Here is a 27060-nt window from a genome sequence, read left to right on the forward strand (position 1 = left end):
AACAATTTACTTAGTATCTCCGTATGGACACTAGGGAGATTATCATATAAAATTTAGTATAAGTAATATGTAAATGAATAGGCATGTACAGACATCTCTATGTGGAAGTGATTTTTTTCCCTTTGGGTATATTCTTAGAAGACAGATTGCTGGGTCATAGAGTAGTTTCATTTTAAATATTGAGGAGTCACGGATGCGTTTTCTACAATGACTATGCCAATTCTCATCCCACCTATAGTATAAATGAGTTGTTCTCTTCCACAGCTTTCTGGACATTGATCCCCATTAATTGTTAGAAAATGCACATCCCATCAAGTGCATAACTCTGCTTATTGTGCTTCTGGGTTTTCTAATGATTGCTAACACTGGATATTTTTATGTAATTATTGTTTGCACAACCTTATTTGAAAAAAAATCATTCAGGCTTAGGTCCTTTACTGATTTAAATTATAGTTTTCTTCATCTGCTATTGAATGTTCTTCTTCTTTTTCTTCTTCTTTTTGCAAATATTTTCTCCAGTTTATTTATTATTCATTTTTCCAGTTTATGCTTGTCTTTTTACTTTCTTTTTTATTAGGTATTCACTTCATTTGTATTTCAAATGCTATCCCAAAAGTCCCCCATACCCTCCCCCCCACTCTCCTACCCACCCACTCCCACTTCTTGGCCCTGGCGTTCCCCTGAACTGAGGCATATAAAGTTTGCAAGACCAAGGGGCCTCTCTTCCCAATGATGGCTGACTAGGCCATCTTCTGCTACATATGCAGCTAGAGACACGAGATCTGGGGGTACTGGTTAGTTCATATTGTTGTTCCACTTATAGGGTTGCAGACTCTTTAGCTCCTTGGGTACTTTCTCTAGCTCCTCCATTGGGGGCCCTGTGATCCATCCAATAGCTGACTGTGAGCATCCATGTCTGTGTTTGCCAGGCCCCGGCATAGCCTCACAAGAGACAGCTATATCAGGGTCCTTTCAGCAAAATCTTGCTAGTGTATGCAATGGTGTCAGCGTTTGGAGGCTGATTATGGGATGGATCCCCGGGTGTGGCAGTCTCTAGATGGTCCATCCTTTCATCTCAGCTCCAAACTTTGTCTCTGTAACTCCTTCCATGAGTGTTTTGTTCACAATTCTAAGAAGGGGCAAAGTGCTCACACTTTGGTCTTGAATGTACTTCTTATGCATTTTTTTATATTAGTGCTATAGGTGGATATAGGACCTACTGAGGGGTATGTTCAAGTTTTTCAAATAGTCTATATAACTCCAAATTGATATTTAAATATATAAAGTATTCCTTAGCTTGTGTCAGCAGCTTGAATAGATACAGTCAGAATTGAAATTGTCATTTTTCTTAGTTAAATAAAGTTTTAAGAGGCTATAGAACAAATCAATATGATGTCACAAAAGAGAAAGTAAGTACGTTTTTTAGGACAGTTATGGAAAGAAAAGTCCTGCTCAGAAACTGTGTGCATTGTTTCACTACTAACAGCATCAAAGATGACTTCTATCACAACTTGGAAATAATAATTGCAATTGAAGAATTGCTATAGCTATTCTGAAATAGAAAGTTGCTAATGTAATTTACATAAACAGCAGTTTGTTTGTTCTAAGTTTCCTCAGATTTATTTGATAACAGAATTCAAAGTGATAGCTATTAACTTCATATGCAATTGCTCCCTCTGCAGAAGAAACCCAGGGGGATATCTAATGCTTAGAAAAAGTAGTTTCAGCTTTTGTGTGTATGTGTCAGATCAGTGATAAAATAGATCTTGTCATCCTCATCTGACTCTAGCCTATTCACACAGCAAACCTGTCATTCTTTCACTGAGACAGCGAAACTCTCACTGGGTAATTGAGAATAGATAATAGGTAGTATATTTAAATTTTAAGTTAATATTATTAAGGAATGTGACTGATAATATAATAAATATTAAACTAACATGAGATCATCAGATGGCAGATTATTATATGACACTATAATATGATGCTTTTATTTACAATTATTTTACAGTAAAGTTAAAAAGCTATAGATATTGCTATATGTATAATGCATTTGTTATATAATTTTACTTTTTTAGTGTTGTTCTACTATATGAAACAGATTGTAAATGGCCATGCCTCGTGTTCAGTCTTTCCTATAACTTTGGAATTCAAATTCATCTGCACATAACTGTTAAGTTACTTTTCCACCTCTGCGACAGAATGCCTGACAGAAGGAATCTAAAAGAGGGGGAGGTTTATTTGCTATGGGATTCCTCATGGCTGCAGTTTGATGGGTGGAGTGGCTCAGTTTGTGTTGGCATGAACCGTGTCACTCCTTGTCACATCTGCCCAGATGAGGAAGCTTATGCTAGAGATAGCAACACACATCATCTTCCAGGATCACACCCAGTGACCTATTTTCCAAACCTGACCACGGTTCTCAAATTTTGGGCAATTCCCAAAATAGCACTGCAGGCTAGGGATCAATTTTCAGACACCCAAGCCTGTGCGTAGCGTTTCACTTACCATAACATCTTTTCAAAACTCACCATCTCTCTGTACGGCAGAGATTTAGAAACACAGGCCACAGAGATGAGTATATAGTATAACTGATAATTCATACTCTGTGCATTTTCTTTTAACCCTTACTGTCAAGCTTAGGAAATGTCATAAGAGATGGATTGAGAGTAATCTCTTGGAGAGGGCATCGTGTAACACTGATGTAGTATATGTATAGTTCTCTATGTAGTCACTGTGTGTACATATATATATAATGTACACACAACAACACTGAACAAAATTCTACACAGAGATTTTACTGAAAACCTGAAGATTTCTGTTTCAGCCTTTCAAACACTAAGAGGCAAATTCCCTCAGTGGTGGGGCTGAATCAACACAGGCTGTTTTCTTTCTCTCTGTGACTTAAAAGTCGTGATCTTTAGGTTCATTATAGGAAAAAACAAAAGGAAACAAAACCAAAATTACCAAAAACCATTTGGTTTTCTTACTAACAGAAAATAGCTGGTTAGATTTTTGCTATGTTCAATTAGCTGCATATGCACACCATTGCTTTCTTCTACAGTTAAAGGTAACTTTATCTCTTTAGAAAATGTACCAGTTATCCACTATTGGATTACCTCTTCAAAGAGTACAGCACACACAAAAAAAAATCTCTAAAATACACTGCCACCGAAACTTTTCCTGCCAAGCCCCAATGTCTTAGTTCTGCCCTTGGACACCTGGGCATCCCATGAGGCAACATTCCCTGCATGTCACAATCGCCACGCCTCACATGGCCATGCTAAAGAGAGTGCACAGAGAAAAGAGGAATGGAATTATGTTTGCAGGGCTATCAAGTGGGCCATGGCCACTCATAAAGAATAAACTATCCTTTATTCCCATTACAAGCTATGTTTTCATGCTGACAAACCCCTTATTTCTCTTCTGGCAGCCATTCTCACTGGGAAAGAGAACAGTTTGAATTTGTGTTCTCTTGTGGCTAAAGATGAACACTTTTTCAAATACCAGTGGCCATTTGTGTTTCTTAATTTGGGAGCTGTCTATTTAATTCATTGGCCTATTTATTGAACGGGTTGTTTGCTTCTTTTGAGATGAGCACTTGAGTTCCTTATAAATTCTATGTTTTATCTTTAATCAAAAGTACAGAAGGCAAGGTTTTCCTACTGTTCTACAGACTTCTTCATGCAGTTGGTTTCCTTGCTGTGTAGAAACTGCTTAATTTCATGTAACTCCATTTGTCAGTGTGGACTATTATTTCCTGGGCTATTGTAGTCCTCTACAGAAATTCCTTCCCAATACTGGTATCTTGAAGTATTTTGCCTATTTTTTTCCTGGCAGTTTCAGAGTTTCAAGTCTTATGTTAAAGTCCTGGATTCATTTTAATGGAATCTTGTATAGGGTGAGCGAATATATGGATCTAGTTTATTCTTCATCGTGTGGATATCTAGGTTTCCCAGAATCATTTCTCAGAGAGAAATGTCTTTTCTACAATGTATGGTTTATAACATCTGTAGCCAGGTAGGTTTTCCTTTTTTTAATGAGTTCTCTGTTCAACTCAAATTTGCCATAAAGATAATCATTTATACATAAAGATAATCATTTATACATAAAGATAATCATTTATACATAAAGATAATCATTTATATTGTATCTTCTTGACAGAGTCAGATAGAACCACACAAGGAAGAGAAACCTTTGAAGTAAAGATAAGGTGGCTTTAATATAAAGGTTATAGTACCTTACAGCAATTTATATTTACTTTTATTTTATGTGTCTGTTTGTTTTGTATGCTTGCACATGAGTGCCTGTTTCCTGAGACCAGAAAGATCCCCTGGAACTGGAATTACAGATGGTTGTGATCCGCCATGTGGTTACTGAAAATTGAACCTGGGCCCTGTGTGAGAGCAACAGGTGCTCTCAGTTTTATGTGGGATTGCGTCATATCATAAAGCTGGCACTTTACTTAGTGAGTGCAATGATTTATGTTATCTGTTGGAGTTCTTTTAAAAAGAAATTGATAAATGTACTAGAATATATGTAAAAATAAAGGTACAGAAAAACTAATGAAAGAAAACATGAAGAATTACAGTACTCACTGTATCGCATATGACAAATGAATATTAATAAAACATGGCTTTCACATAAAATCAAGAGAAATCAATTACAAAGCAGAAATCCTCATACTCACACATATGAAGACACTTAAATGTACAGATGTTACACAACCCAAGGGTTAAAGACTACTTTTTAAGTAGGACATAGTGTTTACTATGATATTCTTACTGAAGAAAATAAGGTTAGGTCCTTACAAAGTACCATGTTCATAGATGGAAGATTAAAAAAATGTAGAAAACATTAGGAGAAAATATCAGAGAATAATGTTGCAATACGAAAAGGTCAAAGTGAAATGCTTAGGAAAGCATGAACTTACATCAAGATGAAGGATTTCAGTTCCACTTTGGACATCTTATGCAGAATTAAGAGGATGCCAGAAGAAAGATACAGTGGCAACTTTAATAGAGGGACACTTTTCTACAAAAAAGGAAATTATAAGCTAAAGAACAAAGAAATCCAAACAGGAAAGAGACAGGATGTATCAAATTATATTCTAGGCCTCTTATCATCATCCTATTCTTCTCCTGAAACTCAAGTTGTTCTTCTTAAACTCGTCTAATTGCACATTGCTGCTATTGCAGTATAAAGAGAACATTAATGTTTTAAACCCAGGAGAGTAGTAACAGTCGCAACAGAGAGAACTCCAAAGTCTGGCAATTATATGATAAACACACTGACTTTGATTTCATTGATGAAGTTCTCTGAAGCGATGTCCTGGAGTTCCATTTATCATTTCTAAGCAAAGGATAAATGCATTATATAAAGCAAATTGACATGGGAAATACTGTAGTATCAGGTTTCATCTATGTGCAGAATTCCACCATTTCCCCTCGAGGCTTAAACAAATATTACATGAGTGAGGGCTCTTGTAAAATGTTGTTTTGAAATAGATTTCATTAATAGCTTCTGGTGATAATTTATTTCTCTCTTTATGCACAAGTCTCTTCTCACAGTAATAATGGATAAGTTATTTGCATATAAATAGATTTCAGCTGAAGCAGAAACCAAATTGTTTCTCCCCACCCCCTGGACATCGTTAAAAAGAGAAAAAATAAAGAAGGGAAGGAGATTTTATAATAATTAGCAGTCAAGATTTATAACAATATTCTTCATTAAAACTTTTTGCAGGCAACCCTCTTTTTGTTTCTGTTGGTACACTTCACGTTTTGACCTCTGTTAAAGCCACAGGGAAATAACCTGCTGTTTCCACACTGGTGTTTGTGTGACACTGGTGATGGACCTCTTAGGGAAAGATTTACTGCAGCTTTCTCATTATTGTATCAAAGTTTCTTTGTTTCTGAAAAAAAAAATCTGTTTTAGAGCCGTAGTTGTTAATTCTGTGTCTTTATTCTTAATTAAATAAACCCTTTATTTCTGAAGAGTAATGAAGCATATGTTTATGATGGAGAGAAACAGTTTGTTTTTCAGCTGTTGTATAGTTAACAATATCAAAATATTGAAACCCCATTTGTTATAGAGTATGCTTCTTACCTAAGCATCCTATACAGTAAGACCTTTTATGCATACTTTTCTTTCAAGTAAAAATGGTCACCATGAGGAAGAACAAGAAACCAGGATTTTAAAATGTATTTACTTGATCTGTGTGCTTGGCTTCAGTATCTGAGCTATGGTACATCTCAGTACGATTTTATTGTAAGTGACTAGCAGGCAACATGCATGACACAGTATATATGAGTCAGTTGTTGGCAAAATTAAGATACCAGCTGCTTTCTGGTGGATATGATGTCTATTAATGTGTCTTTCTGACCAGTAGAGGTCACTCAGTGTAAAGTGAATAATGACTTCTATTTTCAAAAGAGACAGCTAATGTGACCATTCTATTTGAGCAAGCCTATTTCAGCGGGTATCTGTTACTTGTACAAATGCTATTTCCGTCTTTCCTAGGTGAGTAAGGCTACTTTATATGGTTCAAAGACAATTTTAAATGTGAAGTAAAAATATGATTATGGTCAAAATACAGTATTTAAATCCTTGTGCTTTTGAGCATTATGCAGATTTTTAGATGTTTAAAGAGTAGTGAGATATAAAATTGTCCCCCAGAAAACATGACACAATCATATTCTGCCACAGAGAGGCAGCCTTCCCCATCAAATGGAGCACAGGGTTTGGATTCAGGGAGAACAACACTTACCCCTCGGTTTTTGTCTCATTGTCAGTTGAATGGGATTAGAAAGCAGTCGCGTGTAGCAGCCCAGATATCAGGCACTGTGGCAGTTAAAAGGGTTTTAGAACTGTGGCATTTTTTTGTTTTCTTTAGGTGTGTTTATACTTTGAACTTTTAAAGTATAGGTATAAAATGGAAAGTATACCCAGTGGCAAAATTCAATAATTTGTCAGTTTTACTCCAGCTTATTATAACCATTCACCTATTAGGAACATACCACATTCAGGGGGATCAGGTCATTTTCATTTAGTTAATTTGACATTCCTCTGGCAACTGTGGTGTTTGCAAAGGTGCTAGCAACCCTGAAGGCAATGTGAAGACACAAGACGAGGCAGGTCACAGTGTGGCCTTTGAACTCAGTTTCCTGTAGCCTCGAAGTGATGTCTTCCTTCTTTCTGCTCAGTGGTACTCTGAGGATGAATCAGCTTAGACTTGTGCTCATCCTCTGAGAAATGCTGAGCTTCTCGGGGCCATTTTACCCCTCCTTCACAAAGGAGCAAACTAAAACTCAAGTTTAGAGGATTTACCAAGGTCACACGACAAGTAAGGAGAAGGATTGAGCTGGAGTTCAGATTTAAGACTATCTTAGAAAACACCAGGTTAAAATAATGGAGGGAAAAATACAGTCATTCCCCAAAAGATTAAAGCTCAAAGAATTATGAAATATGTTTACAAAATTGTCCCAAGATTGAGGTAGAAGGACATGTCTGAAAAATTCAGAACTATCAAAAACATTGCTCAATGCGAGTCCCACTCCTGCTTCTACAATTCCAGTCTCTATCGCTTCTTCTGTCTTTAAAACAATTGTCCTTAAAGTACTTACAAAGTCACATGTAGAGAACAATCTGAATATGATTTTAACATTGATATAGAAATAAGGTCTGGTAGTGGTGGCACACACCTTTAATCCCAGCACTTGGGAGGCAGAGGCAGGTGGATTTCTGAATTCAAGGCCAGCCTGGTCTACAGAGTGAGTTTCAGGATAGCCAGGAGTACACAGAGAAACCCTGTCTCAGGAAAAGAAAAAGAAAAAGAAAAATGATTTGAGTAGTTTCTGCTCTAAACAGCTACTAAGAAGAAGGTAAACCACCTTAAATTCTTATGAATAGATCAAAGGGACTCTCCCTGATCCCTCCTTTCCATGATTCTGGTATGTCATGTGTGGGTGCAACTGAGTTAGCTTTCTAGAAGCAATTATGTAGTCATCTGTGTTCTCAGAAAATACCATCTCAGCATCACCATTTCTTTTGATTATTTGAGGAGGAAAGTTTTTGATACCTAATATATTTTAGAGAGAAAAAAATCTAAGCCATAGGCTAGAGGTCTAAAACAAAGATTTTCAGTGAAATTCTATTTTCTTGGTCTGTTTTGCATAAAACATAACTTGTTCTAGTGAGGTGGATGGTCAAAAGAACCTGTATTTTAAGATTAACTTGGACACAGCTTTGTGATTGCTCACATCTATAAGCCAAGCATCCTGAAGCTAAAGCAGCAGGAACTCTAGGTAGAGGCCAACTGGGGTCAGAGTAAGATGTCGAGAAACACTGCAAAGCAAACACAAAACCATATTTGGGGAATTCTGATGCTTGTGGTTTATGAACTACATTTTAAGAGAACTAGGTTAAAATGCATGAGGCAAAATATGAATATCTTCCTTTTCAATACCTGACATTTAATGCTATGAAATAAGTTCAGGTATATGAGTATTTGTAAAATATAAATCCATGGATTAAGGGTATGATGCACAATAAGAAACCCTTTAACTATTTGAAAGAAAATATGAAATAAAAATCCTACTGCTGTTAGTGTTGGTTGATCCAACCCTGTAGCATTTGAGAAGAAACCTTGGAAGAACATTTGTGGAATTCTCGTGGTAGTTATAGGGAGGGATTTTCATTCTGAATCAAATAAAGAAAGGCATGAGAGAGGTATTACCTGGAATCTTGGGGAGGGTTATATATGATAACATAAAATCCTTTTAGGTGTCCATCTTGAAGTGCTTGATATCATTAATGAAAATAATTAAAAAGACTCAAATGGAAGCCCAAGGACAGACAATTTGTTAGTATTTCAAAGAAAAACTCCTGGGCAAATAAGCAGTCCATTTGGGAACTGTTGCCAGGGGTCGGGTGGGGTGGGGTGGGGACATGGAGAAGAGAAGGAAGGAAGCTTTGCTATTTGAGAAATTCCTGCAGAAAGAATACTGTGACATGTGGGGATGTGGCATTAGAGAAGGGATAAGGAAGCCCAAACCCTTGCCCGATTAAAAGACAACTTTGGCTTTTGCAATCATCTGAAAGAAAAATAAGAAAAGAAAAAGGAGTTGTTATACCCTTGGCGGATCCAGCCAACTCTCACGGCCCCTTGTATAGTGACTAACTCTTTTTTTTTTCCTTCAGGTTTTGATATGTTTCTTTTATTTGAAAAATACTTTTAGGGTATATTGAAAACAATATTTAGTTAGTTATGTTCCCAAAGCTCTTTAATTTTCGCAAATAATATTGGGTTGAGAAATAAAGTTCCCAAATGGAGAAGAAGCCCCGTTTTAACTTTTTAAAGTAAATTCTATGCACATGTGCTTAATTTTATTAAGTCTTTTGTATGTCCTTCATAAGATTGCTGTATGACATCAGAAGCAATTTCTATTTTTTATTAGATATTTTCTTCATTTACATTTCAAATGCTATCCCCTTTCCTAGTTTCCTTTCTGAAAAATCCCCTATACCCTCCGCCTGCACCCCAACCCACCCACTCCTGCTTCCTGGCCCTGGCATTCCCCTGTACTTGGGCATAGAATTTTTGCAAGACCAAGGGTCTCTCCTCCCATTGATGGCCATCCTCTGCTACATTGCATATGGCAACAAGATTTTGTTGACAGGAGCCTGATATAGCTGTCTCTTGTGAGTCTATGCCAGTGCCAGGCAAATATAGAAGTGGATGTTCACAGTCATCTATTGGATGGAACACAGGGTCCACAATGAAGGAACTAGAGAAAGTACCCAAGGAGCCGAAGGGGTCTGCAGCCCTATAGGAGGAACAACAATATGAACTAACCAGTACCCCCAGAACTCGTGTCTCTAGGTGCAAATGACTAACTCTTAACCAGAAGGAGACAAAGGCCTGTTCCACCTACATGTAGATTCTCTTCTTTACTATAACAGTGGACTGTGGCCCTTATTCCATTTCAGCATGCTCAGGGGATCACAGTCAGTACAGCGCACTGTTCTTTGAAGAAAAGGTCTTATTCATACCTAAAGCTGCACATAAGTTTTGACCAAAACGGAGCACAAAGCTTACTGAGATACTTGAAAATCCCAAGTTAACCATTTGCTTGATTACCCCTCTGTATATCGGTCAGGCCAGACTCAAACTCAATGATTCTTTTGATGATGGGCATGTACCACCATATTCATGAAAAAAAGAGATGACATCAAAGCACAAAGGTTATTGTATCTTTTTTTAATTTATAATTTTTTTGCTTTCTATGCAGGTTTTTTTAAATTTATGCAACAAATTAAGGTTTTACATTTGCTTAATTGCCTTTCAGTAAGTTTCCCTTCCCTTCTCAGCAGCGTGTCTAGCTTTATGCAGAGCTGAGAAAATGATAGTTACAATGGAAAACTCTCTCATTTTCTTTTGTGTTTGTTTTAAATCATAGCTCATGTATGATATTTTAATTGGTTTAATTAGCTTAATCTAATATTTCCATTATTCTAAGATTAAAGCTGGTATTTGCCTTTAAAGAATAGAATTTGCCTGATCTCTGACATGATATGTCTCACAAGGATGGAAAGTATTACTTTGACCTTTATATATAACATTCTCAGAGATGAAAACATTATTGAAAACTAAGCTTTGCTAACTGAGTCCGAATTGAGCGAGTATTGATGTGATAGTTATTCAAGAACACTGTGATCGTGTTGAGACTTATTTTATTTTTTCATTAGATAATTTTCTTGGCTGCAAATTTAGTTTTGCCTATGAATTTAAAAAATGAGCAGTTGAATATAAACCCAAAATTTACTCAGTTGGGTCTTCTATTTACCTTGAGGAAAATTTTAATGCTTGAAATTTGTGAAATTTGATCAAATTGTTCAGTTATTAGTCAAAACCATTCATAAGTTGCATATTTATGGACTGCCACACAGTGGGTTTTAAATCAAAGATGTTTTCCCTTCCATTGGTTTCCTATAATTCATAATGGAGTGCTGGGTTGTAATGCTTATATCCTTGAGTCTAATGAAATTTGAAAACAAAGTAATTATATTACCAGAAAATAAGAAAAATCTTTATTTTAGAAGCAGTTTAAAAAGATATTTTACAGAGTTGATAGGTGCACATTTTGATAAGTGTATACTGTAAAGACATACAAATAGACAGCCATTGCTGACTGAAGCTTTATGTCAATGAAGCTAAATCCACATGATTGTATGTTTATATATCAGAGCAGTGACAACTCTATTGCTTAATCAATTTGAAGAACAGTGTTTTAACAGGAGCATGGTTTAGGTATACTAATTCTGTAATCTGTTCAGTTTGGAGTATACTGTAATATTCCATATCTTAAAGACCTTTGAAAGGGATTTCCTGATGCTCTGTAATAACTTTAAAATATCATCCTTAAGATGTAAATATTCAATATTTAAGGAAGTATTTAAAGAATCATTATCTTTATGCCTTCTGTTTTTGAATATGTAACAGTTCTGGGCAGGAGAAATGTCTTATTCATTAAAGTTTGAAACCTGCAACCAACAGAATATGTGTGCAACATTAGTTTGAGTTTGGACAGAGAAGTTAATGAGATAGTAAACAAAGACAAGACATTTACTTAAAATTTATGTAGATGTAGACTGCATTTTTCTTCAGTATCTGCAAGTTCTGTTTAATATGATACTAGTTCACAATCTGAAGTGCTATTGAATCAAATTGAAGCTTAGATACAGTAAAAAAACAGCCAATGAAACATGTCCCTAGTACTGATGGTGTGCTTGGTGGCATCATCATTTTGTCTTAAAGATTTTTTCTTTCATTTGTAAAGCCAAATAATGAAGTCACTGTGAGAAACTAAGGTGTATAAAACATGAACTCTGTAATTGGTATTTTAAAGCCGTGCTACTCAAATAAGCAATTTTCTCATTTTTTTTTAAATTCATAAAACTGTGCTCACACATGGAATATTTACTTTTAAGTGAGTTCCTGTCATTTTACAGGACAAGGAGTTCATTATTCATAAAAATGATTTCATGATTTCTAAATTTTGACTCAGTATGGAGACAGCCATTTTTTTAATCAAAGATTTGCAGCTTTATATAGAAGTGGTTATTTTAGAGTCCACTCTTATGTTCTGAAATGGTCACACTGAAGGGCTGTGAGCACAGATTTTATTTTAGATTACTCAGTGTTTCTGTTCCTTCTGTTTTTGCCCCGTGGCATTGGGTGACATTTCATAGAGACTGAATTGGCAGAGGGCTGGAAAATATGTAATTATAAGAATCACCTGCTATGGAATTTCCTATTATATACCAGTCAGGATTCAGGCAGACTTTTCATAGGTGTTGGATGAGAAGTTTTCCTCTTCTAAAACCTGTGATTAAAACGTGGCATTTTGGTATATAAATAGGAGATGGATTCTGCATAATCCAGCTGTGAATCAGAGCTGGTGTAATGATGTAAGTCTTTGACCTGTATCATACGAGCCAAAGTATACAGAATTGGAAATACATTTTAAGACTAAGTGGAATAAACCTTTTTAATACTCTGTAGCTTAAATTCAAGAAAATGAATAATGAAATATTTTTGTTACTTAATGTTCCTCAAAGAAATTCCAACAAAAGAAAATAATCTACTGAATTATACTTGAAGAATTTATTCTGTATATGTATATGTATGCATGTATACAGAATGCATACATATATGTGCAGAATATATAAAGAGTCTGTATAGCAATTAGCAGACATGCTTATCTATTGTTGTAGCATAGTAGTAAGTGCTGAAGATAGACTAAGTTCCTTCATAATTGGAAATAAAATGTCTCAATAAAATAATGTTTTAATTATGTGGTAGCAGGATTTTCTTTCCTGGTCCAATCTATTTGGTGTTCTGTAAACTTCTTTTACATGTACAACTATCTATTTCTTTGGGTTAGGCAAGTTTTCTTCTGTAATTTTGTTGAAGATAATTGTCTTACCTGTTGCATTAACCTCTGTCAATCAAGGTCAATTCAGTTGCAATTGTCAATCAACCAACTGGAATTAAACAGACAGTTTTCAATGGCAGTTCTTCTTTGGTTCCTGCAGAAATACATGCATTTTTCTATGTATAGTTGAATTTGTATATGAAAACCTGTCACAAGAAATTTTGTTTAAATATATATTTGTTATTCTACTACATTTTAGTTCCATACAAATTATATTATCCTAGAGTCACTTATACTGTTACTTTATAGTAAGGAGAGATATGTTAAAATACATGTGCCTTGGTAGGTCATTATCCATTAGCTTTCTACAATGATGTTTTTGATAATTGTTAATTCAGTTGATATGGAGTGTTTGAACTAGAGCATGGATGTCTTCTCCAAATTTTGAAATGTTGTACTACAATGAAAAAAAGATTAAAATGACTCATATGAATGCATTAATTATAAAAGCTTCTAGACTTGAGAGAATAAGGAATGCTTGCTCACAAATATATAGTTTTGAATGAATGTTGACTAGAGATAGAGGCATTACATTTATATTTCATTAATGTCTTTGAATTTACTTTACTATATCACTACATATGTTCACTGATGATATTCTAAGCCCCGAATTATTTTATATTCCTGAAGTGCCTCTTAAATTTCCCTGTTGTAATGTCAGTCATTACAACTGTCCTGAAATATTCCTCACATGTATGGCAAGGAAGTGTTCCATGAAGTCTGTCCTTTTGAAGTGTTTGACTTCATAGAACTCTTTCTTGAAACACAGGATTTGGCATGGAGCAGACATTTTGAATATTGGTTAATAATGGACTATGAGTGGAGCAAATTGACCTGCCTATATTTACACTATTAAGTTTTATCAATCTGTAGGATGGGCTGTAGTGCTCCGAACCTCTACTGCAGATAACCCCAGAGACACTGTCACAGATATGCGTTCTGTACTTCATACCACAGCTCTGCCTCCCTCTCAGGAGGTCTGCTTTAATCTGAGATACCCAAGTGAGACCTCACCCCCACCCCGATCCCACATCTGTTGGGACCCCAGCAAGCCCAGCAGCAGTGTGGACTCTGCCCTGCAATATCCATTGGAAGAAGCTCCATCCTCCTTCCAATCAGCACCTAAGTCACTGATCAGTGAGCTACTGCCCACCCAACCCCACAGCTCCACCTGTCTCCTGGGATGCCTGCTCCAACTTGGGACACCCAGATCAACTAATACCATAGACAACCAAGTTGCAAAAGGCAAGTGCAAGAATATAATTAACAGAAGCCAATGCAACATGATACCATTAGAACACAGCTGTCCTACTACAACAAGCACTTGATATCCTAACATATCTGAAGAGCAAAATTGTGGCCTTAAATCTCAGCTCATGAAGATTATAGAGGCCTTTAAAGAGAATATAAATAATTCCCTTAAAGAAACACAGGAAAACACAACCGAACAGCCCTCAAATAGGAAATAAACAAATTCCTTAAAGAAAAACAGAAAAATAAAATCAAATAGGCAAAGGAAATGAATAAAACAGTCCAAGACCTAAAAATGGAAATAGAAGCAATAAAGAAAACATAAATGGAGACAACCCTGAAGATGGAAAACCTAGGAGAGAACAGGAACTACAGATCCAAACATTACTAACAGAATACAAAGGATGGAAGAGAGAATCTCAGAGGTAGAAGATATTACAGAATAACAGATACATCAGTCAAAGAAAATGCCAAATATAAAATGTTCCTAACTCAAAACACCCAGGAAATTTGGGACTATGAAAATACCAAACCTAAAAGATTAGGAATAGGAGAGGATTCCCAGTTCAAAGGACCAGAAAACATCTTCAACAAAATCACAGAAGAAAACTTGCCTACCCCAAAGAAATAGATAGTTTTACATGTAAAAGAAGTTTACAGAACACCAAATAGATTGGACCAGGAAAGAAAACCCTGTTACCACATAATATCAAAATACTAAGTGTACAAAATAAAGAAAGAATAATAAAGTTGCAAGGGAAGAAGGCCAAGTAACATATAAAGGCAAATGTATCAGAATTACACCTGACTTCTCAAAAGAAACTCTAAATGCCAGAAGATCCTGAATAGTTGTTGAGCAGACCCTAAGATACCACAGATGCCAGCCTAGACCACTATATGCAGCAAAACCCTCACTCACCATAGCTGGAGAAACTAAGATATGCTACAACAAAACCAAATTTAAACAATATCTTTCTACTAATCCAGCCCTACAGAGAATACTGGAAGGAAAACTCCAATACAAGGAGAATAACTACACCCAAGATAAAACAAGAAATTAATCATCTCACAGTAAAACCTACAAGAGGCTCTCTCTCTCTCAGTCTCTCTCTCTCTCTCTCTCTCTCTCTCTCTCTCTCTCTCTCTCTCTCTCTCTCACAGTAACACCTCTAACATCGAAATCACAATCATTGGTCATTAATATTTCTCAATATTAGTGGACTCAATTCCCTAATAAAAAGACACAGGCTAACAGATTGGATACACAAATGGACTCTATCATTCTGCTGCATACAAGAAACACCTCAGAAACACAGATAGACAGTAGATCAGAGTAAAGGGCTGTAAAAAGGCTTTCCAAGCAAATGGATACAAGAAACAAGCTGGAGTAGCCATTCTAATATCTAGTAAAATAAACTTTCAACCAAAAGTTATCAAAAGAGATGGGGAAAGATAGTTCATATTCATCAAAGGCAAAGTCCACAAAATGATTTTTCTGAACATCTATACACCAAATGCAAGGATACACATATTTGTAAAAGAAACTTTACTAACTGTCAAATCACACCTTGATTCCCACATGATACTAGTGGGAGAATTCAGCACCCCACTCTCACCAATGGATAGGTCATGGAAACAGAAACTAAATACAGAAACAATGAAACAATCAGATGCTTGTAAGGAAATGAATATAACAGATAACTTCAGAATTTTTCACCTCCTCCCACAAACAATACACCTTCTTCTCAGCACCTCACAGAACCTTCTCCAAAATTGACTATATAATTGGGCACACAGGAAGCCCTACAGGTACAAGAAGATTGAAATAATGCTGTTCATTCTATCAGTTCACCACAGATTAAGGCTAGACTTCAACAACAGAAACCTCAGAAAGTCCACATACTTATGGAAACTGAATAACTCTCTACTCAATAACTTGGTCAGGGTGAAATGAATACTTTCTAGAATTCAATGTAAATGAAAGCCCAACATATCCAAACTTACGGGACACAATGAAAGCAGTGCTAAGAGGAAAGTTCATAGCAGTAAGTGCCTTCATACAAATTTTGAAGAAATCTCACACTAGCAACTTAGCAGCATGCTAGGAAGCTCTAGAACAAAAAGATGTGAACAAACCCAAGAGGATTAGATGACAGGAAATAATCAAACTCGGGGCTGCAATCAATCAATTAGAAAGAAAGCGCAATAGGAAGGATCAACAAAACCAAGAACTGGTTTTTTGACAAAATCTGAACTCCGTAAACTCAGAGACAGAATCTAAATTAATAAAATCAGAAATAAAAAGAAAGAGATAACAACAGAAACTGAGGGGAATTACATCTTACTTCAAAAGCCTATAATCTACAAAACAGGAAAATCTAAATGAAATTGATTTCATTTTTAGAAATATCCACTACTCACCAAAGTTAGATCAAGATAAGGTAAACTATCTAAACAGTCCCATAAACCCCAAGGAAATAGAAGCTCTCATTAAAAATCTCACAAACAAAACCACCCAAGGACACATGGTTTTAGTGCAGAATTCTATCAGACTTTCTAAAAAGTCTTAGAAATAGTTTAGCTAATACCAAAGCTTCTCAAACAATTCCACAAAATAGAAACAAAAGGAACACTACTTGATTTATTCTATAAGACCTGATACCTAAATTACACAAAGGCTCAACAAGAGAACTTCAATCCAATTTCTCCTATGAAGATCAACGCAAAAATACTCAATGAATTATTGCAAACCGAATCCAGGAACACATCAAAAATACCATTCACCATAATCAAGTAGGTTTCATCTCAGGGATGCAGGAGTGGTTCAATAAACAAAAATTCATCAGTGGAATTCACTATATAAACAAACTGAAAGAAAAGAAATCACATGATCATCTTAGTAATGCTGAAAAAGTCTTCAACAAAATTCAATGTTAAAAGTCATGGAGAGATCAAGGATGCAAGGCACATACTCAAACATAACTAAAGCAACGTGCAGCAAGCCAATAGCCAACATCAAATTAAGTGGAGAGAAATTTGAACAATCCCAGCTGCTTCAGGAACAAGACCAGGCTGCCCAATCACTCCCTATCTATTCAACATAGTACTTGAAGTTCTAGCTAGAGCAATAAGAGAACAAAAGGATACCAAGGGGATACAATTAGAAAGGAGACGTTGAGGTATCTATTTGCTAATGATATGATAGTGTATATAAGCTATCTTCAGAATTTTACCAGATAGCTCCTACAGCTGATAAACAACTTCAGCAAAATGGCTACATATAAATTATCTCAATTTATACAAATGATAAATGGGCAGAGAAAGAAATTAGGAAAACAACACCCTTCACAATATCCACAAATAATAGAAAATATCTTGGTGCAACTCTAACAAAGCAAGAGAAAGATCTGTGTTAGAAGAACTTCAAGGCCTTGAAGAAAGAAATGGAAAGTATCAGAAGATGGATAGATCTCCCAGGCTCATGCCATGGTAGGATTAATATAGTGAAAATTAGCCATCTTACCAAAAGCAATGTACAGACACAATGCAATCCCCATCAAAATTCAAATACAAATTTTACACTCCTTTAAGAGCAATTTTCAAATTCATATGGAGAAACAAACGAACAAACAAACAAAAAACCAACCAACCAACCAACCAACCAACCAAACAAACAAACAAACAAACAAAAACCCAGGATAGCCAATATAATGCTGAACAATAAAAGAATTTCTGGAGGAGAGAGTAGAGGTCCAGAGTGCTAGGAGAATGAAGTTAAGATATTCCAGAGACTTGGGATGGGGGAGGCTCCCAGTACTCAATGCAGGTGACCTTAGCCAAACTGCCTAACAGTGGTGGCATGGAATGTGAAGAGGTTGCCTCCTTTAGCCAGGCAGGACCCCCAGTGGAGAAATAGGATTATCAACCCTCCCACAAGACTTTTGACCCAAAATTTGTCCTAACTAAAAGAAATACAGGAACCAAGATGGGGCAGAGACTGAAGGAATAGACAACCAAGAACTAGCCCAACTTGAAACCCATCTCATCAGAAAGCACCAATCCCTGAACATTATTAATGATATTTTTTATGCTTGGAGACAGGATTCTAGCATAACTGTCCTCTGAGAGGCTCTGCCCATCAGCTGACTAGAACAGATGCAGATACCCACCACCAAACACTGGACAGAAGTCAGAGACTTTCATGGAAAATTTGGGAGAAGGATTGAAGGTCCTGAAAGTGATGGGAATCCCATAGGAAGACCAACATAGTCACGTAATCTGGACCTTTGAGAGCTGTCAAAGCCTGAGCCAACAACCAAAGAACATACACTGGCTGGAATTAGGCCTACAGCAAATACATAGCAGATGCAACTCAGTCTCCACGTGGGTCCCCCAACAACTGGAGTGGAGGCTTTCCCTAAAACTGTAGCCTGACTGTGGTTTAAGTTCCTCCACGGGGCTGTCTTGCCTGGCCTCTGTGGGAGAGTATGTGCCCAATCGGGGAGAGACTCGCTGTGCCTGAGTCGAGATATACATAGGTGGTCTCCACCCTCTCAGAGGAGAAGGGGATGGGAGATGGGGTTAGGGACTCTGTGAAGCAGGAGCTGGGATTAGGGGCAGTTTGGGGGATATAAATAAATAAATTAACAAATGAAGTCATATAAATTTTATCACAATCTGTGCACATGATTCTCTTTGTCTTTTTCTTCACTCTCCTTTTCTTCTGTTGGTCTCTTAACCTTTCGTCTCATGCATTTCTCCTATGTGATTCACTGGATTCTTGGTCTCCACATCAGTGTCCTACTGAGCTTTGTCTTTTTGATATTATTACGTGGACACATTTACACCGTTCATGCATAACTCATTTTTACCAAACTCATGATATTCCTCTTTAATGTCTTCCTTCCATGCTTTCCTTGTTTTGATCATTTTGAGGGGGAGTTAGATTACTATTTTCATAGATTCCCTATATCTTTTTGTTTTCTCCATTGAAAAAGATCCTCCCTCCCTCCCTCCCTTCCTCCCTCCCTCCCTCCCTCCCTCCCTCCCTCCCTCCCTCCTTCCCTTTCTTCCTTCCTTCCTTCCTTTTTTTCTTTCTTATTTTTGTGTGTTCTGGTAGAAGCCAGATTAGATTCCCTGGAGTTAGAATTACAGGCATAACCTATTGTCTGTTTTTTTGAACCTTCTTAATCCTTCTAAATGAAGCTGCCATGACCCCTCACTGAATAGAAATCAATATTTGGGAAATAAATGGTGAAGTATATTTTTATGATGTCTATCTTGAGGAAGTAGTTTTGTCTTCTTTTTGGAAATTGTTTTCATAATACACTTAAAAACTGAACAAGTAGACATCATTTTATGCTTTTCATGGTTCAAAGTCCTTAACTTTTTAGATAAACTACAGAACATATGTTTCTTGTTTTCTAAGTTATGAACAAAAACCTAAGAGTAATAGATAACTAACTAAAGCCAGTAAGTTTAAACCCACTTTAAAGTTATGATGATTCTTTTCTCTTAGGACCTGCAACATACAGTCCTGTTTTAATGAAGTCTGGTGCCATAATCTCATTCGTTAAAGGACCAAAGCGTTTTCAAGAGTTTCATGGCGAGTTTTCTCCAGGCCCTACGACATATGAGGTTTGTCAAACCTTTTTCTCAGCTATGACATGAACTGAATTATTTCTAGAAAGTACAGAGCATATGTACATTGAGTTCTTCCTACTGGTTTATTGATATTATTGATAAATCAGAATGTCTTACTTGAGTAAGATACTTTTGAAGTTGTATTTTGTCATTTAAAGAAAAACTATTGAAGAATTATAAATTTAACATTGAATTAATTTTACATGTCCTCTATAGTATTGCCATATCTAATTTCCCATAAATATAAAAAGTATTTGGATGTTTTCTACTTTTAAAAATGTATATTTATCTATTTAATATTTTAGTATATGTCATTTGCCTTCATAAGTCTTCCAAAATGAGGCTTTCTGATATTATGGCTTAAGTCTGTATAAAATAGTGGTTATTGTGCTCATATTAGGCCTTTATAATACTTTTGAGTGTATTTTGTAGGATATTTGATGAGCACTTGTAAGTTCCAGTACATATTAAGTAGGTTAAGGCTTCCTGATATGGCTGATGGTAAATGAATTTTAACAAGGCTTGGATGGAGAGGTGTTAGCAACACTGAGGCTGAGACAACTTTACTGCAAGCAATCAGACTTTTTATACCCTTACCAGAAACAAAGTATAATCGTGATTGTCAAGATACAATGATGTTTTTCAAGCTATGCTGGGTACATAGGATTGAGCTTCTGTGTGGTTTGTTGGTTTCTGGGGAACATGAAGAATCAACAGGTGGCATGCTTTGCTGCCTGAAGGAGTGCCTTGGTTTCTCTGGAACTGAATGACACACTGCCCCAGGAGCCATGGTCTCTGTCTCTCCAGGTAGCTAGACCGGACCAACTCCATAATTCCCCACAAGCACTAGCATTAGTTATTCATGGATTTGGTATGGGATCCTCTTGTGCTTCATTCATAGTCTTTTTTTTTCTAGTGGAATAAATTCAGTAGCTCCTATAGGCTTTGTTGCAACCCAAACACAAACACCCCCTCTGACTTTGTGTTCCAGTTTTAATGGCAATGAGTCACACTTGATCCTTCCTGGGTCTTTTTTTTTTTTTTTTTTTTTTTTTAAATAAAAATGATGTTCTTGCAGGGAGCAGATCCTTTCAGCTCACATTTATGTCCAGTTTAAAATATTTTATCGAGAGTGTTTAATATCACATTACTTGACAGGTAAGTCCTTTTTCTTGTAATTTATAAGCTTCCGGGATACTTGACATTTCCTTTGCACCTTTCTTCCTCTGCTCTGTTCTTTGGTATTTTGGGTTAATCATTGTACACTGTGACTTCTTATTCTATTTGTATTTTCTTTGGTCCACTGTAATAGTGACTTTTGCAGTGTACACACACACACACAAACACACACACACACACACACACACACACACACACACACACGCACACACACACACACATTTAATTTTTTTTGGAATAGGGTTTTTCCTTGTCCTGGAACATGCTATGTAGACAAGGCTGGCCTTGAACTCACAAAGATTCACCTGCCTCTGCTTCCCAAGTGCTGGGATTAAAGGCATGCACCACCACCTCATGGCTGCACTTTCTATGTTTTAACGATGTTAAATGTTTTATTGAATATTTTATTTAATCACATTTCAAATGTTATCCTCTTTCCTGGTTTCTCCTCCACACCCTTCATCCCATCCCCTCCACCTGCTTCTATGAGGATGCTCCCCCACCCACCCATCTACTCCTGCCTTACTGCCCTAGCATTCCCCTACACTGGGGCATTGAACCTTCCCAGGACCAAGGGCCTCCCTCCCACTGATGCCAGATATGGCTCTGCTACATATGTGGCTGTAGCTACAGGTCCCTCCATGTGTACTCTTTGGTTGGTGGTTTAGTCCCTGGGAGCTCTGGGGGATATGATTGGCTGATATTGTTCTTCCTATGGTGTTGCAATCCTCTTCAGCTCCTTCAGTCCTTTGCCTAGTTCTTCCATTGGAGTCCCTGTGTTCAGTCCAATGGTTGGCTGCAAGCATCCACCTTTGTATTTGTCAGGCTCTAGCAGAGCCTCTCAGGAGGCAGTTATACCAGGCTCCTGTCAGCAAGTACTTATTGGTATCAGCGATAGTGTCTGGGTTTGGTATCTGTATATGGGATGAATTCCTAGGTGGGGCAGTCTCTGGATGGCCTTTCCTTCAGTCTCTGCTCTTTTCTTTTTTTGTGTGTTTTCTTGAGCAGTTATTGGTTAAAATTTTGGAGAAGGGTGGGTGGCCCCATCCCTCAACCTTGCCTAACCTCTGGCTATGGTCTCTACAGGTTTTCTCTCCCCTTTTTTGGGTATTTCAGCTAATGTCATCCTGTTGGGTCCTGGAAGCCTCTTCCTTTCCTGGCCTATGGGACTTTCTGGTGGTTACCCCCAGTGGCACAGGCCAGGAGGATTTGCTGAAGGAGGCAGAGGCAGGAGGATCTGGATTTTGAGGCCAGTCTGTGATACATGATGTTAATTTTTACCCCCCCTTTTTTTTCTAATGTAGGGCTTCTTTAATGTGTTTTGTTGTTGTTGTTTTGGGGGGGTTGTTTTTTGTTTGTTTGCTATTTTATGTGTAAGGCTCCTGTTCTGGTGATATGGTCTTTATGCTTTGATTTATCTATCCATTTCTGAATGGTAAGCTCACTGTTTGATTTTCCTTAAGAGGAGAGTGTGCTGTTTCATTTCCTTAAGACCTCAAGTATGTTATGCTTTCTGCTCCTGCCTGGTGAGAACTTGCTTAGTTTGTTTGATATTTCTCCAAGTGTGTCTTGATGCTTTTCTCTTTGTCTTGGATTTACAGCTTCTGTGTATACTGTATCTACAAGATGACCTGTTGTCTGAATGTAATTAAGATCTTTTTTGCTTTGTGGACTCACATGCCTATATTTTTCCCATTGTTTGAGCAATTTTCTATTATTATTATTATTTAAATATATTTCCTAATCTTTTCCTTTCCTTTCTTTTTGGATCATTAGAAATGAAAATATTTACTCAATGCTATCTCATAAGAATTTCTTTATTATTTTCTTGTATGTCATTCATTCATAAGGATTATGTCTCAAGACTAGTCACCTGCCATATAACCCATCCCCTAATTTTCTCCCTGGAGGTTAAAACTTCAACATATGACTTGACAGTGCAGTGGGCTGAGGTTGCTTAAAATTAGAGCTATGGAAAATTAATTTTCTAGATATCTTGAGAGTATAAATACTATCACAACTATAGATGCAAGAGGTATTTGTTGTAGGAGTTGACTATAGGAGGGCCCATAAGTTACCATTATTATTTTATTATTATTACTTTTATCTTATGGGTATATCAGTTCATTTCTACCTTATAAGTAGTCACTCTGTCTAATCTAGCCTCTGAAAATCTAAACCCAAAACCAGAAAATCTGTTCCTTGGGTGCTATAGCAATCTGGTAAAATATGTGAATGTTTAATCATAAAAAAAGATATTTGGAGTTTTGTGAATAGATGAGGCATGCAAAGATGTGTTGAGTAAGGAAGTCAGACAAAAGGAATCAATAAAATACTACAATATATTTTTATAAAATGTGAAAATGTTATAGGAGATTTCTTTTTAGATAAGCTAAAATTGACAGAGAAAAATAAAACACTATATACCAACTAAATGAATCACCAAAATAGAGAAAATTCTTGGCAAGCTATTGTTTTTCTTTGTATTTAAATAAAATGAATTTGGACTTGTATGTGCATAAGGATGTGAAAGTTCAAATACTGTTTTTCTCTTCTCTGAATTATAGACACTGAAGATTTCTGAGTTCAATTTGTTATTAGATATTAGAAAATGCTGAGAGTTATGGTAATATGAATTAAACTAAACTAAAATTTAATTCTTAATTAAAATGGCTCACTTCTATAGCTTTCTGATAAATTTCAAATAAATAGTAATAGAGAGCAGACATACATGCATCCACACATGATTTTGATTTTAAATAAAGCATAGTTCCAAGAATGTTTCCCAAAATATATGTGTTAATCTGTGCAAAAATTGTTTAATAACATTTTAAATAGAAGTAGTCATCAAAAATCTCCCAAACAAAAAAATTCCCAGGGCCAGATTTTTTTTATATATACAGAATTCTACCAGATTTTTAAAAGAAAAGCTAAAACTAAAAACTCCTCATACAATTCCACAAAAGAGAAAGAGAAGGAACACTGCCTAATTTATTCTATAAGGCACAGTTTCTCTGATATCTAAACCACACAAGAAAAGAGACTTTCAATTCAATTTCGCTTATGAAGATCGACAGAAATATACTCAATAAATTCTCACAAACTGAATCCAACGCATTAAAAACACCATTCACCATAATCAAGTAGATGTCATCTCAGGGATGCAGGAATGGTTCAATAAATGAAAATTCATCAATGTATTCCCCTATATAAAGAAACTCAAAGAGAAAAAAATCACATGATCATTTCATTAGATGCTGAGAAAACATTTGACAAAATCCAACACCCCTTCATGATAAAAGTCTTGGAAAGATCACAAATTCAAGGCCCATACCTAAACATAATAAAAGCAATATACAGCAAACCAGTAGCCAACATCAAACTAAATGGAGAGAAACTTGAAGCAATCCCACTAAAATCAGGGACTAGACAAGGCTGCCTAGTCTCTTCCCTACCTATTCCATATAGTATTTGAAGTCCTAGCTAGAGCAATTAGACAACAAAAGGAGGTCAAAGGGTCAAATTGGAAAGGAAGAAGTCAAACTATCACTATTTCCAGATATGATAGTATACTTAAGTGACCCCCAAAATTCCACCAGAGAACTCCTAAATCTGATAAACAACTTCAGCAAAGTGGCTGGATATAAAATTAACTCAATCAAATCAGTAGCCTTCTTCTACTCAAAGGATAAACAGGCTGAAAAAGAAATTAAGGAAACGACACCTTTCACAATAGTCAGAAATAATATAAAATACCTTGGGGTGACTCTAACCTAGCAAGTGAAAGAGCTGCATAACAAGATCTTCATATCTCTGAAGAAAGAAATTGAAGATCTCAGAAGATGGAAAGATCTCCCATCCTCATGGATTGGCAGGATTAATATAGTAAAAAATGGCCATCTTGCTGAAAGCAATCTACCTATTCAATGCAACCCCATCAAAATTCGAGCTCAATTCTGCATAGAGTTAGAAAGAACAATTTGCGAATTCATTTGGACTAACAGAAAACCCAGGATAGCTAAAACTATTCTCAACAATAAAAGAACTTCTGGTAGAATCACCATGCCTGACCTTAAGCTGTACTACAGAGCAATAGTGATAAAAACTGTATGGTACTGGTACAATGACAGACAGGTAGATCAATGGAATAGAATTGAAGGTCCAGAAATGGACCCCAAACTTATGGTCACTTGATCTTTGACAAAGGAGCTAAAACCATCCAGTAGAAAAAAAGACAACATTTTCAACAAATGGTGCTGGTTCAACTGGATGTCAGCATGCAGAAGAATGCAAATTGATACATTATTATCTCTTTGTACAAAGTTCAAGTCCAAGTGGATCAAGGACCCCCACATAAAATCAGATATACTGAATCTAATAGAAGAGAAATTGGGGAATAGCTTTGAACACATGGGCACAGGGGAAATTTTTCTGATCAGGACACCAATGCCTTATGCTCTAAGATCAAGAATTGACAAATGGGACCTCATAAAATTGCAAAGCTTCTCTAAGGCAAAGGACACTGTCAATATGACAAAATGGCAACCAACAGATTGGGAAAAGATCTTTACCAATATTACATCTGATAGAGGGCTAATATCCAATATATACAAAGAACTCAAGAAGTTAGACTCCAGAGAAACAAATAACCCTATTAAAATGGGGTACAGAGCTAACCAAAGAATTATCAACTGAGGAATATCAAATGACCAAGAAGCACATAAAGAAATGTTCAACATCCTTAGTCATCAGGGAAATTCAAATCAAAATGACCCTGTGGTTTCACCTCACAATAGTCAGAATGGTTAAGATCAAAAACTCAGGAGACAGCAGATGCTGGCAAGAATGTGGATAAAGAGGTACACTCCTCCATTGTTGGTGGGATTGCAAGCTGGTAAAACCACTCTGGAAATCAATCTGGTGGTTCCTCAGAAAAGTGGACATATTATTACCTGAGGACCCAGCTATACCACTCCTGGGCATATACCCAAAAGATGCTCCAACATATAACAAGGACACATGCTCCCCTATGTTCATAGCAGCCTTATTTATAATATCCAGAAGCTGGAAAGACCCCAGATGTCCTTCTACAAAGGAATGGATACAGAAAATGTGGTACATTTACACAATGGATTATTAATTAGCAATTAAAAAGAATAACTTCATGAAATTCTTAGGCAAATGGATGGAACTATAAAATATCCTCCTGAGTGAGGTAACCCATTCACAAAAGAACACACATGGTATGTACTCACTGACATTTGGATATTAGGCAAAAAGCTCAGAATACCCATGACCTCACACACCATATGAAGCTCAAGAAGAAGGAAGACCAAAGTCCTTCATATAAGGGGAACAAGTGGAGGGGTAACTGGGAAGTGGGATATCATTTGAGCTGTAAACCAATGGAATGATAAAAAAAAAGAAGGGGGAACAAAATACTCATGGGAGGTAGAGGGTGAGAGGGACTTGGGTAGAAGAGAAGAGGGGGAGGGGAAAGGGGGGGGGCAGAATCACGTATGGGAGGAGATTGGAGTGATTGATATACAGAGGGTCAGGAAATTGAATAGAGGTGTGTAGCAATGTGGGATTGAGAACTGTGGGGTAGCCACCAGAAAGTTCCAATGCCAGAAAAACTCCCACAACACTGCCCTGGCATTCCCCTACACTGAGTGATCAAGCCTCCACAGGACCAAGGGCCTCCCTCCCACTGATGGCAGATAAGGTCAATGAAATGGTATTTGTGCTTCTTTCTAAGTGATGCTGTAGCTAGTCTGCCCAAAAGCCTATTCTTTTAAGAATCCTTTAACTGCCCCTTTGTTGTTGCTCCTGCTGGGTGCCACAGTCAGTTGGGTTATTTTTATAATTTTTTTTAAGTCAGTTAAGATTCCTTTAATTTAGATTATACAGATTACACAGATATAAGAAGTTGAATTTTGCTAAAATCAAAATCAATATCAATTTAGATTAATTAAAGAAGACTGAAAATATT

The 27060-nt window shown here is 36.5% G+C and overlaps 1 protein-coding gene across 1 annotated transcript in view; it reads left to right on the plus strand.

Annotated features, from left to right (window-relative positions):
• The window catches only part of Stpg2 (sperm tail PG rich repeat containing 2), a 504407-nt gene that overhangs the window by 297201 nt on the left and 180146 nt on the right, over positions 1-27060 (plus strand). The window contains exon 12 of the mRNA NM_198659.2: positions 19765-19883. Coding sequence (NP_941061.1) covers positions 19765-19883 — 119 coding nt within the window. The remainder of the gene's footprint in view (positions 1-19764; positions 19884-27060) is intronic.

The sequence above is a fragment of the Mus musculus genome, chromosome 3 (genome assembly GCF_000001635.26).
Source record: "Mus musculus strain C57BL/6J chromosome 3, GRCm38.p6 C57BL/6J".
Lineage (NCBI taxonomy): Eukaryota > Metazoa > Chordata > Mammalia > Rodentia > Muridae > Mus > Mus musculus.